At 40.1% G+C, this 19,427-nt stretch overlaps 2 protein-coding genes across 5 annotated transcripts; one reads left to right on the top strand and one right to left on the bottom strand.

Annotated features, from left to right (window-relative positions):
- The first annotated feature begins 425 nt into the window (after positions 1-425).
- On the top strand, positions 426-5,454 carry LOC116846762 (pyruvate dehydrogenase phosphatase regulatory subunit, mitochondrial). Its single transcript, XM_032821021.1, has 13 exons — positions 426-673; positions 752-964; positions 1,044-1,207; positions 1,287-1,450; positions 1,534-1,717; positions 1,899-2,104; positions 2,181-2,493; positions 3,016-3,173; positions 3,443-3,591; positions 3,659-3,956; positions 4,449-4,628; positions 4,725-4,925; positions 5,054-5,454. The coding sequence occupies exons 1-13, from the start codon at positions 426-428 to the stop codon at positions 5,261-5,263; spliced, it is 2,688 nt and encodes an 895-aa protein (XP_032676912.1). The 3' UTR covers positions 5,264-5,454.
- On the bottom strand, positions 4,992-17,908 carry LOC116846761 (CCR4-NOT transcription complex subunit 1). Of its 4 annotated transcripts, none has more exons than XM_032821016.1 (19): positions 17,359-17,908; positions 16,369-16,581; positions 15,563-15,997; positions 15,159-15,455; positions 13,910-14,847; positions 13,673-13,823; positions 12,540-13,538; positions 12,129-12,452; positions 11,890-12,003; positions 11,550-11,798; positions 11,160-11,453; positions 10,364-10,621; positions 9,672-10,088; positions 9,305-9,574; positions 9,013-9,230; positions 8,725-8,931; positions 8,054-8,180; positions 6,437-7,965; positions 4,992-6,372 (listed from the first exon to the last, which is right to left on the bottom strand). In XM_032821016.1, the coding sequence occupies exons 1-19, from the start codon at positions 17,458-17,460 to the stop codon at positions 6,294-6,296; spliced, it is 7,221 nt and encodes a 2,406-aa protein (XP_032676907.1). In that variant the 5' UTR covers positions 17,461-17,908; the 3' UTR covers positions 4,992-6,293. The 4 variants fall into 4 exon arrangements, with proteins under 4 accessions (XP_032676907.1, XP_032676909.1, XP_032676911.1 ...); XM_032821018.1 differs by having other exon boundaries at positions 8,060-8,180; XM_032821020.1 differs by having other exon boundaries at positions 13,673-13,769.
- Between the last annotated feature and the right edge of the window lie 1,519 nt (positions 17,909-19,427).

Below are 19,427 nucleotides of genomic sequence, written 5' to 3'. Positions count from 1 at the left end.
TGGCTCAGTCTCGAATGTTCCGGCGCTGCGCGGGTTGATGCGGCCCGCGATTCCGAATTTCGATCTTGCAACGTTTGAAAAATGAAGGGTAGGCAAAAGTAATTGCAACACAGTTGGATTTTACGACTAATATTAAATGTACTTTACTCACCGAGTAGAATTTTGGAACGCAGCCAGGAATATCTCATCGGTGGTTTAAACTATCATTTAAATCGACTCTAAAAAGAACAGACCACTTTTCAGCTGCACTGCTGCACTAAGTGCAATAAAGAACAGACCTAATGTTTACTTTGATTAAGTGTCAAATATTTATACTGGAAATATTTATTTAAAATTGCTCAAAGTCTAATAAAAATGTATTTTTTGTAATGTAAGGAATAAAGGAATAATGGAAGACTAGACGTAACTTTATTATTTTAATAAAGATGTGGAAACACTCCAAGTTGTTTTACAGTAGATATGCAATACAAAGGAGAAATATTTTCTCCAGTAGTCACAAGACAGCAGGAGTAGTTTTGAAATCTACTGATATAGTTTCTGAAAATTCAGAACATGCACTTCCTAAGGAAACACGCGTGGTCATATGTGGAGGTGGAGTTATGGGAGGTGCTGTGGCGTATCATTTGTCGCTTATGGGATTAGGACCAGAGACTATTTTAGTAGAGAGTAGCAGGTACATATCCTTTATACGTATTATATTTTTTAATAAAATTATGATAAAAGTTAGTTTAGATTTCTATTATGTTTTTAGATTAGGAGGTGGAACAACATGGCATACATCAGGATTAGTAGGAGCTTTCAAACCCAGCCTAACTCAAGTCAAACTTGCTCAAGATAGTATTGCTCTGTATAAGGAATTGGAGAAGAAAGATCTTTCAACAGGCTGGAAACAATGTGGCAGCCTTTCATTGGCACGTACAAGAGACCGTATGACTTTGTTTAGACGAATGAAGGCACAATCTGTGTAAATATTTGATAGATGTGGTAAGCTATACATTATATCTAATATCAATAATAATTTTAATTTTATTAATATATCCAAGATCACATGATGTCGAGTGTCACTTAGTTTCACCAAAAGAAATTCAAGATTTATGCCCATTACTATATGTTGATGATCTTGTTGGAGGATTATGGATTCCAGAAGATGGTGTAGGTGATCCTTATCAGATTTGTTTAACTCTAGTTCAAGAGGCACAAGAAAGAGGTATATTTCTTCAAATTAAGAAATTTCCAAGTGAAACTAAATATGCAATGTTCTTTGTTACTTATCTTCTTCATTTCAGGTGTTCAAGTATATGAGAATTGTGCGGTTACAAAAGTTATTAACCAAAATGGTCGAATAGAAGCGGTAGAAACAACACATGGTACTGTTAAATGTAAACATTTTGTCAACTGTGCTGGATTCTGGGCACGGAATGTGGGTAAACTCAGTGAACCATATGTAAAGGTTAGTTTATGGAGAGATATTTATGAAAAACGTAGTTTGAGAATTTCGCAGAAGGATAATATACATTGTTTATCACTTTTTAGGTACCACTTCATCCAGTAGAACACTATTATATGCATACTAAACCTATTGCTAATTTAGATCCCATGACGCCTGTTATACGCGACTTGGATGGATATATCTATTTTCGAGAGAATAACGGACGCTTATTAGCTGGTGGTTTTGAACCGGTAGCAAAACCAGCGTTTGAAGATGGCGTGATTCCTGGTCAGATATATAGATGTAAATTTGTTTTCGTAACATTGTTAATTAACATCTGTCAAAGCGCAATTGTTTGTCTAATTTGTCGCAATTAACTGACAGCTTTGTTTGTACTGTGGTGCTGTATATCATAGATATATTTATTAATTAAATTTTCTGATCAAGAATTTCATTGGTATAATTTCAGAAAGCAAACACGAGCGATTTTTGCCGGAGGATTGGGATCACTTCCACATATTGCTGGAACAGATGTTGCATAGAATTCCGAGTTTAGGAAACGCGGTTCTGGAAAGACTCTGTAACGGGCCCGAGGCGTTCTCCCCGGATTGCAAGTGGATTGTAGGAGAGGCTCCAGAGATACGTAATTATTACATCGCAGCCGGAATGAAAACGGTTGGTAGGTCGATCGATCAGGCCGAGATTGAAGAAATATCTCGAGATTTTTCACTACAGATGATATCTCTTGAAGGTCGGGATATCCGCTGCCGGCGGAGTCGGTCGTGCCACGGCGGAATTAATAGTTAACGGCTCGACATCGTTAGACATGTACGAATTGGACGTCACGCGTTTCCTTGGGCTGCACAATAATCGCAAGTTCTTGCGCGATCGAGTGCGGGAGGTGCCCGGGATGCATTACGCGCTGCAATATCCGCATCACGAATTCAAGACCGGTAGGAACTTGAGGATGTCGCCGATCTATCCGAAACTTAGAGACGCGGGCGCTGTTTTTGGCCAAGTCATGGGCTACGAGAGACCATCCTGGTTTCAGCCGGACGACGACGGTAACTCTCGTAAATCACAATTTTTCTTTACTGTGCAAATGTTCGTTTACATCTATTGTAATCTATTGTAATATCAGTTGTATTGCGAAAAGAAAAGAAATATCGCAGTCAAACACATGCATCTACGCAAGTAACAGCGCATTGTAAGCTGTGCCGCACAATAAGTCAATAACAAAATAGAACGTTAGACAAGAGGTCAATATACATTTAATCTTCTTATTTTGGTTTTTGAATTCACTATAATTCCACAAGAGTGAATTTTCCCGTAGTTATCTAATTTGATCAGGTCAGGCAGTGATGAATCACCTTGTAGCAAAATATTCTCTTTCTCCTTCTCAATATCATCGAAAAAAGTGTTTTCACCGCTGCCATTATTTTATAATTTCTTTAGAATAGCAAAAATCATAAAACAAGATCAGACCAGCATCGTAGATCGTTACGATGAGCGTGTCAATCGATATAATGATAGATATAGATGGACTTTAAAATATATTTCTATATAATAATCGTATTTCTTATTAGATCTAGAGTTCCCCGATGGTTTCCAAAGGTATAAGATAGCATATACGAACACTTTCGGCAAGCCTCCTTGGTTCGACCAAGTTGCGCAAGAATATGCCGCTTGCAGAGAGGCGATCGGTCTCAGCGACTATTCCTCTTTCACGAAAATCGACTTATGGGTAATACGTTGTGAATGTATATTCGTCAAATATTATATTGCTAATTTACATCGATCACTTGATACCTCTGGTCAGTAACTAAACTTTAGTTAGTCCATTAAACTCTTTAATTAAACTTTCATCGTTTTACACGCATTATCGAATTAAAGATAATTTAATGTGAAGTTACTGATTAATATGCGTGTATCAGACGATTGATGTAAACAAGCACGTTGCGAAAAAAAATTATTAGACATTATGTATTTACTTTATATGACATCTCTATTTAGTCAAACGACACGGAAGTTGTGGATTTACTACAGTACTTGTGCTCCAATAATGTCGACGTACCTGTGGGGAGTATTATCCATACCGGCATGCAGAATCATCATGGGGGCTACGAAAATGATTGCAGTTTAGCACGGATCGCGCCAAATCAGTAAGTTACAGCAAATTCACGTTGCACATAATGAATCGGAGGCATAATGTGAAAAATATTCTTATAGCTACATGATGATTGCTCCCACGATTCAGCAGACACGTTGCAAGCATTGGATACACCGGCATTTGCCGTCGGACGGCTCCGTCGCTGTGTCCGACGTGACATCGGCTTATACCGCAATTTGTATAATGGGCCCCGCAACCAGACAATTGTTAACCGAATTGACTGACATAGATCTGAATCCGAAAAACTTTCCATTTTTTACGTTTAAGGAATTAGACGTTGGCCTTGCCAATGGCATTCGTACGATGAATCTAACGCATACCGGAGAACTCGGCTACGTTCTGTATATTCCAAATGAGGTAACAGTTTTAACGTAAACGTTTACGCAATTCGAGAAATCAATATTATCTCATTTCTACTATTTCTGAGTTTATTCTCTTGTCCGAGGCAATTTTTTACTTATAAATCATATTTTAAAACTCATATTAATAATTATTATTTGAAACTTGTCTCTAATGAGGTACTCAAATTTAAATCCAGAATTAGATGAGAATTTTTCAGATGAATCGCGATTACGGATACAAATCTTGCGTATATTACATTTCACACCAAAAAAACTTGGATCTAATTCTGAATAAAAATCCGAGTATCTTATATAAAACAAGTTTCAGATAAAGACTACTAATACGGGCCTAATGCTGCAATTCTAAATAAATATATGAGTAAATCATAAAGTCTTAGCTTATGAATCAATCGTCTACCTATAAGTTCTTACGAGAACAAGTTACAAGCTTTACGATTTTATCTAGAATTGCAATATAAATCTGTGATTACAGATCTTTTGATTTCAGTTCGCGTTACACGTATATACAAGATTGATAGACGCTGGGACAAAATACGGAATGAAACACGCTGGTTATTATGCGACGCGAGCTTTACGGGTGGAAAAGTTTTACGCATTTTGGGGACAAGATTTAGATACGTTCACCACTCCTTTAGAGTGTGGGAGATCGTGGCGAGTGAAATTTGATGTAAGGATGAAAAAGAAAATGGAAATTTTTAACGCGAGCGTGCTTATCGGTTAAAATATTTACTTTCTTCTAATAGAAATTATTTTTACTTTGTAGAAAGGAGTCGACTTCATTGGTAGAGATGCTCTTTTGCGACAGCGCGAACAAGGAGTCATGCGCAAGTACGTACAGTTATTGTTAAATGATCACGATGTTGAATTCGATACGTGGTGCTGGGGAGGCGAACCTATTTATCGCAATAGAAAGTATTGCGGAATGACAACAACTACGGGTTACGGATTCACATTCAAAAAGCAGGTGAAAATCAGTTTCCTCTTCTTTCATATACTTGTGAAAGAAGAAGAGCAAGATAAAAAATATCAATGAACTTATAAGGACGTTATTAATATCTTTGAAGAGAGTAACATATTGAACTGTATTCGCAGGTGTGTCTCGGATTCGTACAGAACTTAGATTCAAAGGGTCAACCGCAAGAGGTAACAAACGAGTACGTGTTGTCGGGAGATTACGAAGTGAACGTCGCTGGAATCATGTACCCCGCGAAGTGCCACTTGCACAGCCCGAATTTACCAACGAAATTTCCTGATAAAGAGAGAGACGCTTATCATGCTACACGCGATCAACAACCTTTGTAATCCCCGGCGAACGATCGTAATGCGTCACGTGTGTGTACTCATTTGTGAAACGGTACATATGTATATATATATAGAAAAGTTTACTAAATTTTTAATATAAATGTCAAACTCATGAGTGTTACACCACATTGAAAGATATAGAAGTCGCAGTAAAAATTTTATAGAATAAAGAATCGCGTCGTTAAATGTTACATTGGATCAATTATATGTATATTATTCATTTTTCTTCTCTATTATAACTACTTACTTTTAAAAAATGGCATCTACTTATCATACTATATCACTATATATGTCACAGATTTCTTCGTGATTTTTATCATACACTTTGAAAAGAATTCCTAAAGATAATCATTAATCACTAAGCTTCGCATACGCGTTGTACATGTGTATATGTGTGTAAGTTTCTTCTGTATCATAAAAGTAAACAATATATTTAGCATTTTAGAAATTTGCACAGCTAATTTGTTTAACGTTAACTGGTCATGATGAGTAACCTCAAACTTTCGCGATCAAGTCGCCGACGAACTTCTTTAAAAATTTTACCATGACGATTATGAATAACCCGCTATATGTATGTATATATACAATATATATATCATCTCTCTTTCACACACATACACATATACACACAGCAAATACACACATATATATAGTGACACATTTGCGTTCTGTGATGTGTGTAAAGTTTGTCTATATCATACATAGAGTGAGATGCAATTATCTCAAAGACACATTATATTAGTCAAAAAGCGTTTGCTGTTGCCAAAATTGATGACAAGAATCCCTTTTATTAAAATATTAACACAATAATTATCTTCACTTATACGCTACACTTATGAATTGATACGCTTAATATATGATTAGTCGGTATATCTGTTCGCTATGAGAATTTAAACTTAATATTACATATCTATCCTTACATAACTTTTTACACGCGATTCTTATATACGATTTTTATTTTACTGTACACACGCACACACACACACATACCTATATATATATGTATATATATATATAGAGAAAGACTCTATCACTCTGGAATCTCCGGATCGGGAGTGGGCTGCACTTGTTTTTGCACCATACACGATTTAGCCACAGACTCGAACAACCTGCAACAATATGCTTGTATCCTATCAAGCAGTAAAATTATTTTTCATATTTCTGTATACTTACTTCACCATTTCAGGTGCGCAATGTACAAACTCATGTGTCCAGAATTTATACGTAGGGTTTTTGATGAGCTCAATAAAAGTAATAAGAAGGCCCCACGGATGCGGTCTGTTGACGATGAGCCTTTCGAGAAGAACCCTAGTGATCTGTTCCTGTATCGCCTCCGTGTTCGCTCCGGCGAACAAATACAGGAGCGTACAGCTGAAGTAGTGCGTGTGGCTATTGGGAAACCGCAACTGGTTCGTTAAAGCGTTCAAGAACAAATAGCGGCCTTCCGTGTCAAGGGCAACCGTCAGGTTCTGGAAGATGTCCATGTGTGCGGAATGCGCAATTGTGGACATGTTGGCTGTAAGGTTATTGCTGCGAATGACCGCGATGGCTTGTGTGCCCACATATAATACCAACGCGTTCATCAGTTGGATATTGTAGCGCATTCCAGGTTCTTGCGATACTTGCAAATTGCTAACCAACTCAGACAAAAAGGTGACCGGTGCACGAGCCTTCAGATAAGAGTCTAATTCCTTTCTGAAGCTAACCGGTTGTATCGTAGTCGCAAAATTTGTGAGAATTCGCGGCGCCTGCGTAATCTCCGTCAGCATGTCGACCTTCAGATTTGGTGTAAATGGGTCAGGTAGACGCATACTTCTGGGAAATGCGCTCAGAATGAGATTTCTCATTTGTATGCAGTTGGGCGGTATCACGTCGCAAAATCCGTAGTGATAATCGCACAGGAACTCAGGGAAGTCGTGCAGTAGCACCAGCAGCACGCGTAGTGTGCCCTTATACAAGAGAGTCACAGGCTTAGCGAGTTCCGCATTGCGTAGATAAGGCGCGAGGTATTTAAACAAGTCTATGAGCAACTGCGCATACATTCCCCAGCATTTCTGCTGCGGCGTGATGACCAACATACGACTGATGAACACCCGATGCGAAAATAATTCCAGCCAAGCATAACAGAATCCAGGCGCCTTCGCTGGACGCAGTATGTGTAATGTGTGACAGTAGGCCATTAGCACTTGAAAGTTCACGGCCTCTAACACAGGCTCGGGCGCACATAGTTCCAAGAACAACATGATGAAAATTCTGTGGTACGGCAATTGTTGAAAGTCAGTGCCGCGCATCTCGTGATCTTGTAACAATACACCAGCGACTATACCGAGCACTTTGTTCAACAGATTGAGTTTAGTATGCGTATTGGTGGTGTCGCCTGAGTGCTTCACTAGCAGCGCAACGAGACGTACGAATGCATCCAGCGAATGGAAGCACTTTGCGCGAACGAGCGACGGCGCCGCGTTGGTCTCAGCGAGAGCACGATAACAAAGATCGACGCACATTTGGGTGCTCAGTTTGAAGAATCTGGTAATGAGGTCGTCAGTCTTGAGGATACCGTGAATATTCATTTGATGCACGAAGATGCTAAACGCCTTCGTGGGATCACGGGCGTGCGTGGGATTGTGATACATGGAGACCCATTCACGCAATAGGTACTCCGTTTTGTCCATCAATCCAGGCGGATCGTCGAAATCGCGAGCCTATTTAAACGACAAGGTGCGAAAGTTGCAATCATCGTGTTTGCTTATATACATTGCTAAGAGGTAGGAGGATACCTGAACTACTTACTCTCACCTGCAGGATTCCAGAGTGAATGTGCGCTGTCGGCCCAGTTGAAGCTCTATCCGCTAATAAGCCAGGATCATGATTAGCTCGCAGAGCATCTATCAAGGTTGTTATCCGATACAGCAAAATTCTGGAAAAACATTCATAAAATTGTAGCACTCACACTATCATTGGGTAGCAGTAATGAGCAATAGCACTGTGGAATGTTATTTTCATATGAAGAATAATATTCCACAGTTGTGAGAACCTTTATCTATATAATGTGGTGGACAAAAGATCATTTGTGATACAACCAGAATATAGATAATATCGATCTGCTAATATGCTAACAGGCGAGTCTTCCGTCAACAAGTATTAATATCAGAGTTAGCAAAATTATTCTTTAAAAATATTGCCTAACCTATTACTATTATACACGCGTTATTCGTTATATATCGAAAAAAATAACTCGTTATCGTTATTCAAAAAATGTATCATTTAATTTCCGGAACATTTTTTACCATGTTTTAGAAAAATTATATTTGTTCCCGTAGTTCAAAAGCGTAATTGTGTCATTGTCACGAGTTTACGAAAAACTACTGTTTACGAAAAAACGTCATTACTGAAAAAAGTAACTTGTAACGACAACAGCGTTATAAGTAACGCGTTACTTCTTAATATTGGCTGATACTCACCCTTCTGGTGGGGCACGGTGATGGGCCATGCGAGCGAGTATCTCGATCGTGTGAAATAAATCAGATTCCGTGACGTGAGTTATCTGTCTTTCGTCAATTAAATACAGTTGAACCAACTGCATAGCGAATGCTGTTGCCAAGGCGCTTCCCGCTTCTATGGCCTGTGCTAATGCTACATCATATTGAGGAAGATTAACTAGATGAGACCTGCAAAATAATATTACGTTATAACTCATGATAATATATCAACTTTAAGGGAAGATGGTTCAGTAGAAAGTAGCATCATACCTTATAAGACAGTCTACACCTTCGAAATTATATCGCAATTCTTCTCTGCTTTCAATTAAACAGCGAGTGACGTGTTTGTTAGTCCACTGCATACCGTAGGTGCGTGGATCTTGAAGACACTTCAGAATGCGTAAGTGCATATCTCTGTATCGCAACACAATTTCTGAATCGATGACACCGCTGGATATCGTGGGACCATCCAACAAGCCTTCGACAGCCTGGAAAATTGTTAAGTTTTACTCTGCAGCTATAGTTTATTTACTTGGTTTAAAGATTTGAGACACGAACGAACCTTCTTTAAGAGAGTCATCGCTGTACCAGTGTCTCTCGAGCGTCTTGTGAGGATAATTGATTCAAGAAGACTGTGAAGCGTAGTATGTTGAGGTGGAGGTGTCGCTGGACTCATAGCAGTCAATACAATCTCAACCTCAGTGATAAGTTTTTCCAACATAGCACCAACTTCATCGTTACCAACTGCTGATGCTGACGCATAAGCAACAACTTGCTGCGCCGTTGGAACTGTCACACCCGGATTTGTGACGTAAGAGGTTACTGTGGTATCCTACACGACACAAAAGAAATAAAATCAGGGAGTCTTCGTTAACAATACAGATTCAATCTCTTAAATATGATTGAGATAAACGAAGAACGATTCTTACGGTGGCAGGCTTGGGCATGAAGAGAGCTTGTGTGTCTCGTTCGGAGAGCGGAAGGAATCCTGGGATATTTCTGGCGAACTCCTCGTAAACTGCCATCTGCTGTTGAGTAACACCGCCGATCTTCAGTCTGATTTGCTCCGGCATTCTTTCGGCTTGGTATTTGGCGAGGGGATCGCAGTATCTTCTTCCTTCCTGCCGAGCGATCTTACGCAACTCTATCTCATTCACCAATCGTTTGTCCATTTCCGGTATCGCTTTCTCCATAGCAGTCTTCTGTACGAAGGCGCATGCGAGTTCCATGTTCTCGGCGGCGACTATATTCGCCGCTTGTTCAGCAAGATCTTTCTGTTGCTGTGTCGAGGTGATCAGCGCCGCGAGGAAAGATTGCTTCAAGTTCCCGCTGATCGACGTTAGGAGCTAAATGGAAATAAAAATTGGTAAAAGCTTCGAATTTTCTCGAATCAAGTTTAACTTGATTTAACGAAAAATTATTTATCAACCAAATAACAGCTGTCGTTGTCTACAATCCTTCTTTAACGTTTTTCCAGCAGCTGTTAGATCTCTATCTCAGAAAGACTTTTTATCGTCAAAGAAGGCATTGCCTCACATATAATATACAATCATGAGTGACACATGAGGAATTTAATATACTTACCTGAAATTGTTTTAGCAGCCTTGATGTTTAGGCTTACCTCTTTTCGTCTTACCTGATCGCGACACGTGATCATAGCCATGCCAGCGGTCAGATTGCGAACCATATGACGTGCTGCTGATCTCATCCGTATTTCTTCTGGATCGAGTGCGAAATCTTTTCTTACAATTTGTTCGCTGGTAGTTATAGCAATCTTCATAGAACGATCGACGACTGGGTGAATCCATTCCTGAATCGCTCGTTCGATCGCTGGACGAACGAACTGCTTCAGATGAGGATGTGCTTGGAAAAGAGGTAACTGGGAAACAAATACACATATATATAAAATTGCATACATCATATTCTCTAAATTTCTTGGAGTAAATTCCACTCGAAAAATAAAGTGATCGATCTTCGAGTCAAATTCGAGTGATTTCTCATAGAGTGAATTTTCTACTCTGAATCATTGAGTGAATATTTTAATTAATCTTTATATTTTAATATTTTATATTAATATTTTATATTAATATTTTATATTTTAATATTTTAATTAATCTTTAATTTCAAAATTAAAGAGTGAATTTTATATATTCTATCGTTATACAGAAACAACAATTCTAATTGATTAAAATATTCGCTCGTATGGAGTCAGAATTTATTCCAAGTTTGAGTAAAACATTCACTTCTGCGATTTTAAATAGCAGTATTTTTACTTGAAGCAATAGTGAAAATACTACAACTTAACGTTCGTTGAGAAATCATCTCCAGAAATGCAGAAAACAGTATGTGAATTATTCGCACGCTTCTTAAAATTAATATAATTTTTATTTGAAACAGAAATGAAATATATCACATACCTGGTTATTTAGAGTAATGTGCGAAGATATGTTAGCGATACCAGTTATAGATATATCCATGTAATTAAATCGTGGTTCCGGCGGGCCAGTTGGCAACGAAGGTGTCGTATTCGCAGGAGGCGCTGTTTGAGAAACAATCGTACTGCTTGTCGTTGGTCCTACCAGTTCTTCTATAGGGCCTTGAGATTGCTGTTGATTGTTAGAGGTTTCCGATTTTTTATTCGGCTGTGACAATTGATACTCCAAGTTGCGCAGTTTTTCGGGATCTTTCAAGTAAATGACTGGTTTCAACTCCTGCATAGAAACAAAGATTTGTAAACAACACATTGAATGTATAGGTTAAAATTAAGAGAGTGTAACTAACACACACATACACACACACATACTAACCGTGACATCGATGCTTAGATTCTTGCACAGAACTTCAATCTCGAACTTCAAATTCAGTTTCAAATCAGGTTCCTGGTGAAGTTCGGCTAGAACATTCATAATTGCCATTGTCCAGGGATTAGGTGGGCGAAAGACGCGACTTTTTGCACAGCTCTCGAGTACTTTTGCAACAAAAGGCACCACGTAAAGAAGCTCTTGCTGTCCCTTGTGATATGCCTCGACAAGTAAACTTTTCAGGTCTATGTCTACCTGTTAGACGATTAAGAATCGATAAAATAGGTAAGCGCATGTCAATAGAAGCATGATGTATTACTTGTATTACTTGTAAACAGTAACACACCTGTAAGATAGGTTTGTTCCTGCCAAGTGTCAGCATACCGAGCCAATGTCCCAAGTTCTTCAAAAGCGATCTGTCCGAGAAATTAGCTATACCCTTATCACTACGCAGAAGTACCTAGGTAAAGATAAAACTTACGATTATAAAAACCAGTACGTGAAGAGATATTTGATTAATTTGACAATGAGATATAAATGTTCGTTTAATAAGATCTTTGCCACAAAATACAAAGCTTAACCTACCTTGATATTACGAAACGTTTCTCTGGTGACCATCTTATTAAGTTCAGGTAATTTTATGCAATCTAGAAAATTCGAGTATAAAGCATGAAAATTGAGTTCTATGCTAGCGCGTTTCATTACTAAGTACTGCGCCATCCACGGCCAGTATTCCTCCGTGACAATTTCGCGAATCTCATCGCATTTCTGCTGCAGATTCAGCTGGCTAAGATTATTGAAAATAAATGCCGTTTTGTCTTGCAAGGCTTCCGGCGGTGTCGTAATCTTCTCTTCTTTGTCCGTTGCCACGAGCAAAGTGTCGATATTAGTTGCATTTGCGATGGATGGCTATAAGAATAGTTGTATCGTGTTACGCGCGTTGACTAGATACATAATTAAAAACATTTCTGAAAAAGTATGATTTCGCACACTTACTCTAGCCGAGAGAGACGTAGTCGGAGTCGTAGACGGTTTCGCCTGCGTGGTGCTAGTTGTAATAGTAGTTGTAGTCATGGTCTTGTACAACGTCGTAACTGACGTCCCTAACATAGTCGTGATGCTTTTCGGGCCTTGCGGCCTCGATGGCGGTTCTTGTGCTTGTGAACCGTACTCGATGTACTCCATCAAATGCGGCGGGAATTCGCTATAATGCGGAATAGCACGAAGATGATCGCAGTAAGTCGAGTAGTCTTTCAAGCGCGTCTTAAAGCAGTCCAGAGCCGTTATACCAAAAAAGTACATCTTGCTGCCTTCCGGCTTCCTAAGCGCGTCCAAGACGAATCTCAATGACATTCCGAGCGTTAAGTAATTACCGATTAGGCCACGCTCGATGATCCCCCCGAACATCTGCGCCGTAATCTGTAATTCTTTCTCGGGATATTGTGGGAAAAATTTGTACTCTTCGAACAGATTCCGCATCATACATTGAGACACTTCCCTCTCCCTCCTATTGCTAGAGTCCGCGAATTTCTTCAACATGTCTAGCACTTCGTTGATCGACAAGGTTGGATGCGGCGGATGATTGTATATACGTTGAAAATAGCTGTTTGCTTCATCTTCAATTTCCTTGGCCACGGGCTGCGCCATATCCGGAAATAAGCTTGAAATATCCGCCGGGACCCTTGTTTTCTCTATACCAGCTGGAGGCGCGAGGCGTCCTAATCCGCCGATAGTCGTACCACCAGGGAGCACGGACGGGCCTTGAGTACCAACTGGACCCGAATGCAATTGTGATGTTAAAGGCAACATCGGAAATGGACTCGGAGAAGGTCCCATGAGTCGTGAAGGGGATCCGGGAGCCGAGACTAGAGGTCCTAATGCGCCAGGCAGGTTGAAAGCAGAACTGCTTGGTGGCCCGAGACCAGTGCCAAGACCCATGGTTGCAAGATTGGTACTCAAATTACCTAAAGGATCCACTTGTTTCGAAGAAAATATCTGTAAGAGATAACATCGATACATAATTATGTTGCAAATATGTGATTACACATGTGTTGCATGTGTAATCTTGAAGCAAAAAAGGATAAATACAGAGAAAGAGAACACGAGAAAAGACACTTGAATGAAAATACCTGACTCCCTAGAGTAGCCGGATTAAACGGTTCCAATCCGCGATGTCTCAAGACTCCAGGTGGTGGTGGTCTATTTACATTTTTACTCAACATCAGACTGCAATTTTGAACCATCGTCAATATCAACTCCGAACAATCTTGAGAAACATTTCTGCAGTATTAAAAAGGAAGAGATTGTCAGAGATGTTGTCAGCATGCAGCACTAACATACTCTATATAAATTTTAAGGTTACATACCCAGCACAAACTTGCAAGCAAGCGAGTATCGTAGTGAGAGTCTCCTGCGGTAACTGGCTTGCTTTCGACACTGTGGATTCCTCTTTGAGGCCACCCGCGACCTGAGGGCAACGTCTCTGGAGAAACTTCGCGCATGCTGCGATGAAAATTTCTCCATGATCTCTGATCTTATCTGACAACCACTTTTCTAATTTCAGATATTCTCGCCGAGATGCCAAACATGCGAGATCGATGACAAACGGGAATGATTGTGCGTTCAATAGCGCAGAGAGCGCTTTGAGATCTTGCGCGACATCCAAAATGCGCGATAATCTCGTTTGATCATGGTCGCGTGAATACCAGTCAGCCATGGCGTGCATAACAATTGACTTTATCTTGGAGTTATTCGAATGCCAAGTGTGATGCAATATTACAGCTGAATTGGGATGATTGCCCAGGAAAATGGGCACCAATGTGTTGAGCAGCTCTTGTCTTAGTATCGTGAGAGGTTGATTAATCTGCAATAGTGCTAACACGAGCACGTCCGGGCAATGCTGGATGGGCCACTTGAATATTTCTTGCACCTGAGTGTACATCCCTCTCTCCGCCATGAACAAAAGCAACTCCACCATGTTGAGCGATCTCCACGTTTGTGCCTCTTTATTGTCCCCTTCGGGTGCTGCTTTCAATACGTCTACGGTTACCGAGTGGTACGGATAGTCCGCAAAACAGAATATATCCGGGCACTTCAGAATCTGTTGGATTAAGGTAAATTGACCTTCCACGTTGTCCCAATGCCGATAAAAGAGTTCAACTGGAAACATTTCGGGCGGATATCCTTGATGTTGAAGACCCAACTTCAAACCTGTGATAAGTAAACTTAAGCCTTGTCTATCTTTGATAGCGAACTCTGCGTGATCCAACTTCACAAGGACATCGTTCCACGATAATGTGGCTTGCTAAAATTTAATAACGAAAGTTAATTGCAGCCTATGGAAAAATATGGGACGTCTAATGATAAGTTTCCTATATTTCGTGTACACGTAGATTAAGTCAAATACAAAATTTCTCTATCATTTTGCAAACACAGAATCTTGAGTTACAGAACTTTTTTATTCCATTTGATCTACAAGCAGGATGGCGTCGTTATCACAACCCCGTATCAGCCGTATCAAGCGTGATTATTTGTTAATCTTCTTTAATGAATAATATAAAATTCTATTATCACTTATCGTTAAACATCCTGTATACATGAACATCACAAACTCACTATTTCCTTTACAGCCTGAACAAACACTTCGACGTTCCATGTTGACGGGCCGGTAGTTTCCGACGATTTCTCTTTATTGGAGTCTTGCGTCGTGGTCGAGTTGCCCCAAAATGATTGTATTCCTCCAGTATCTTCGTGATTATTACAGGTACGAGCCATATGCGCCAACACACGTGCTACACACGCTGGTGTTAGTTCTCTAGCACCCAAACCTGCTAGTGCAGCTCGGCATTCCTCCACGCTAATGGTCAGGCTATAGCCCAATTCCATAATTAACTCCGCTAGAGAATTGCCATCCTACAAACAGCAAACAAAGATACGAGATTTATATACAATGCTGACAGGGAAGATTGCAGATAATGAAGAAACTCCACTTTACTTTATTGACATAAACATTACTTTACCATTTGACTGACCGCCATGTTTAACTCAATTTTGGACTGCGGAGTTTCCCCGTCTCCTGGATATAAGAGTGGTGCTAGCACCACTGGCACCAGCTCACGGGGAAAATCGCGTCGCAAGTTCTTGAGAAATTTTTCCTTCGCTTCGGCGGGAAGGTTGTACGGATTGGCAGTATGAAAAGTCTGGCTGAGTATTAAATGAAGAACTTCAGGCGACGAATCGTGCAGACCTTCCTCGTGGTGCTTGTTGCTGGTTTCCGAATTTACGTAGTTCTTTATTAACTCAGGCAGCTGTTTCTGTGTATGTTCTAAGGCCAACGTGCGGATTTCTGTGTTCTCTGAATGATGCAAAGCAATTGCAAAAGCGACCTCTTGCACCAAGCTCAACCAAAGTGTCTTTTTTAAATTGGCAAAAAACTTGGAGGAAGGATTCAATGACTGGAAAATGAGCAGAATGATTAATATGTATCTCACTTTGGAGGTATTCAGACATCAAGCCTGTTTTTTTCAGCTAAACTAGTTTGCATTTTTTGCTTTTAGAGCAAAACAGGAGGTCTGTTTAACTGGGTTCTATTTATTTGAATTTCTCTTTTCTCCAATGTTACATTATATTGTTTCTAACATCTAGTTGTATCTAAATATACTTGTTTCTAAGATAACAATATACCTAAATATATTTGTTTCTAAGACCTAAGTATATAACCTAGCATTGAAGGAACAAAGTTCCAACACAGCACTAGTTCAAATGAAGAGAACAGGCCTGTTGTTCAGCAAAAAGGAATAGACCTAATAATATAGCAAACACATACCTTCTGATGATGCAAAGGATGATCTATTGCAAAGCACAAATTCGATACCAAGGATGGTTTACTTAGTAAAGCAACACACTCCTGTTTTAACAGCTGTGCTTGAAAGTAATCCTTGGAGCTGGACTCTGACCGTTCACCACTGGAGAAGTCAACATGAGAGATCAAGCAGCGCAACAAATGTCGGTCCGCCTCCAGACCAGTCCACTGCACCAGCTATGAAGATATCTTATTAGTACAACTGCTTAACTTTTAACCACTAAAGCTTCCACCATTAACGACAACACATAACACCTCAAATATTACGGATAAGAATTTCTTTGGGATTCCTATAAAAACAAGCAATAAGGACATAAGTTGTATTGAATTTTGGAGAAGTACGCGGAGAAATGTTTTCCCGAGGAGAAACCACCGGCCATGGAATGCGAACAAAGGATGTGTTCGACGAGGTTAAGATACACGCGCAAGTAAATAATACGCGGCGAGTGCGAACGTTTGTACTAACAAGTGTCTCGCGATTCGAAATATGTACGTTAAAAGAGGCCAGGTATATCGACATGCTGTTTTGAAAATACCTCCTATGGCGCGCGGCAAAGCGCGTTACAACGTGCGAGCTCGCCTTGTAGCGCGCGCGTGCACGCAATGCGTGCATCGCCTCGCGGACACGTCCTATTCTCAAGTAATGGGGATGGAAGACCAGCGAAAAAATCGAGTCCGTGCGAGGCGCGCTAAATGAGCATATTGCGTTGTGTATCTCCGCTGGGTACGACGAGCGAGGAGCCGAAGAGAGAGAGAGAGAGAGAAAGAGAGTCGTGATACGAGCAGGATGGGCGGGAGGAGGGGCGACGCAGCTTGGCGAAAAGTGTCGGAGAAGGGGGCGGAGGGGAGGAAGAAGAGGAGAGAGAGAGAGAGAGGAGGTGTGGATTGTCGTGGAATAACGTGGAAATAGAGCCTGCTGAGGCCCAACGGCTGTGCGAGATGCAATATACTTACGAGTGATATCTCTTGACAGCTCTCCCGAAAATTTCTCTTACTCAAATTCGCAACCAAATAACTGATTTGTGACAAAGTAAAAGACAACGAGTCCAGGTTCATAGTTCCATGAATACGACCTCGAAAGCTTCAAACGCGTTTGAAGCTTTCTTCGGTATCCACGAATTGCCGCCCCGGATGCTCTCCTCGTTAAAAGCATGAAAGTCACATTGGCGCAATCCTATGGCCAACATCGGGATTGATATTATTGAGATACGATTTCAGAGCAACGTCATGGCGAGCACAACACGGACGAGGCTCAAAAAAACACGTAACACTGCGCGCTGTCTCTCTTTCTTTCCCTCTCTCTCTCACTCTTTTTCTCTTTCTCGCGCGCGCACACACACACGCACACTACCGCCACCACCTCCACTGCCACCGATGGATAGTTCGTCGCCGATCGCGCACCGTATTACTGATGACACACTATTCTCAATTGTCCACACTGTACTGAGGATCGCCGAACACTGTCGCACTCTGTGGCTACCGTGATGCTCCGACGCGCCGTATAGAATCCGCTCGTTTATCCCATATGTTTAGGCACGACGATTACAGCGCCACCGGCGATCCTGATTGGTTGGTCTATGCGCACTATTTGCGCGCCGATCGGAGTGTGTTCCAAAAATCAACAATATAAAAGGCAATATTGGCTACGTTCCGAAATTCACTGCCAGTACTGAAAATCTATAGTTCATGTCACGTATACTATTGAATTTTAGCATTGGCAGTGAATTTCGGAACGCAGCCATTAAAAATTGGATTTAAATCATCTTAAATTATTTTAAATTTATTTTCAGATACTTCATAACTAATGGCTGCGTTCTGCGGAACAAAGCAATCAGTCAGTGGCTTGGTTTACATCGTGTATTTGATATGCGTAAATAGTAACTTTTTATTAGATAATCTTAATCGATAATGCATATCAACGCAACGCATTCTATCAATACAATAACGTTTTGTTGATACTAGCTTTTGTATTATACTAGCTTAATATACCGTTGTTTATATATATCGTCGATATTAAGATTATCTAATAGAAAGTTACTATTTAGTACGCATATCAAGTGCACGATGTAAACCAAGCCATTGAATATCGGACGTCGTACGTCGGACATTGGACGCGGTGTGAATCCTGCATAATAAGAGAACAGCTTTCTAATAGATAATTCAATTCAGAGCATGGCTCTGGCTTAACTCACTCACTGGGTTTTAGCCTACGTTTATTGGTCGAACAAGTACTTATATGCTTTATGATTGGCTAGTAGAGACTTATGACGTCAATAATCGCTCTCGGAGCAATTAACCCAGGGCCATTTGAACACGCTATTGGCTTAATTTACATCGTGCACTTAATACGCGTACTATATAGTAACTTTCTATTAAATAATCTTAATATTGACAATGCATATCAACGACGACGCATTCAATCGATACAATAAGTCTTCTTGATCAGTATTATACCAGCTTAATATACCGTTATTTATATACATTGTCGATATTAAGATTATCTAATAGAAAGTTACTATTTAATACGCGTATCAAGTGCACGATGTAAACTAAGCTATTATAGCATGTTCGACTGGCTCTGGTTAATGTACTCTGGGTTATTCAGCCTACGTTTATTGGTCAAACAAGTACTTATAAGCTTTATGATTGGCTAGTAGAGACTTATGACGTCATTAATCGCTCTCGGAGCGATTAACACAGGGCCAGTCGAACACGCTATTAATTTCCTTGCTAGGCTGCGTTCAGAAACCCTACTCGGTGAGTAGAGTAACATTTAATTAGCCAATCAGGGTAAAAGAAACTAAGATTTATTTATCATGATTGGTTTATTAAAGTAACTCTACCCATCGAGTAGGATTTCTGGATAAAAATACTCTATTCTGATTGGTGCATTTCTAAAGATGGATGGAAATGTACCAATCAAAACAAAATATTTCCATTCAGCAAGCAATTCAGCACGAAAACAAGCACCGTGTGCCTTTAGATTCCTAGACCAATTATGTTGATAAATCACTCAATCGTTG

This window comes from Odontomachus brunneus, unplaced genomic scaffold, assembly GCF_010583005.1.
Source record: "Odontomachus brunneus isolate Ranch 3 - 2012 unplaced genomic scaffold, Obru_v1 Obru_scaffold_069, whole genome shotgun sequence".
In the NCBI taxonomy this organism is placed as follows: domain Eukaryota; kingdom Metazoa; phylum Arthropoda; class Insecta; order Hymenoptera; family Formicidae; genus Odontomachus; species Odontomachus brunneus.
This window is presented reverse-complemented; position numbering and strand designations above follow the sequence as displayed.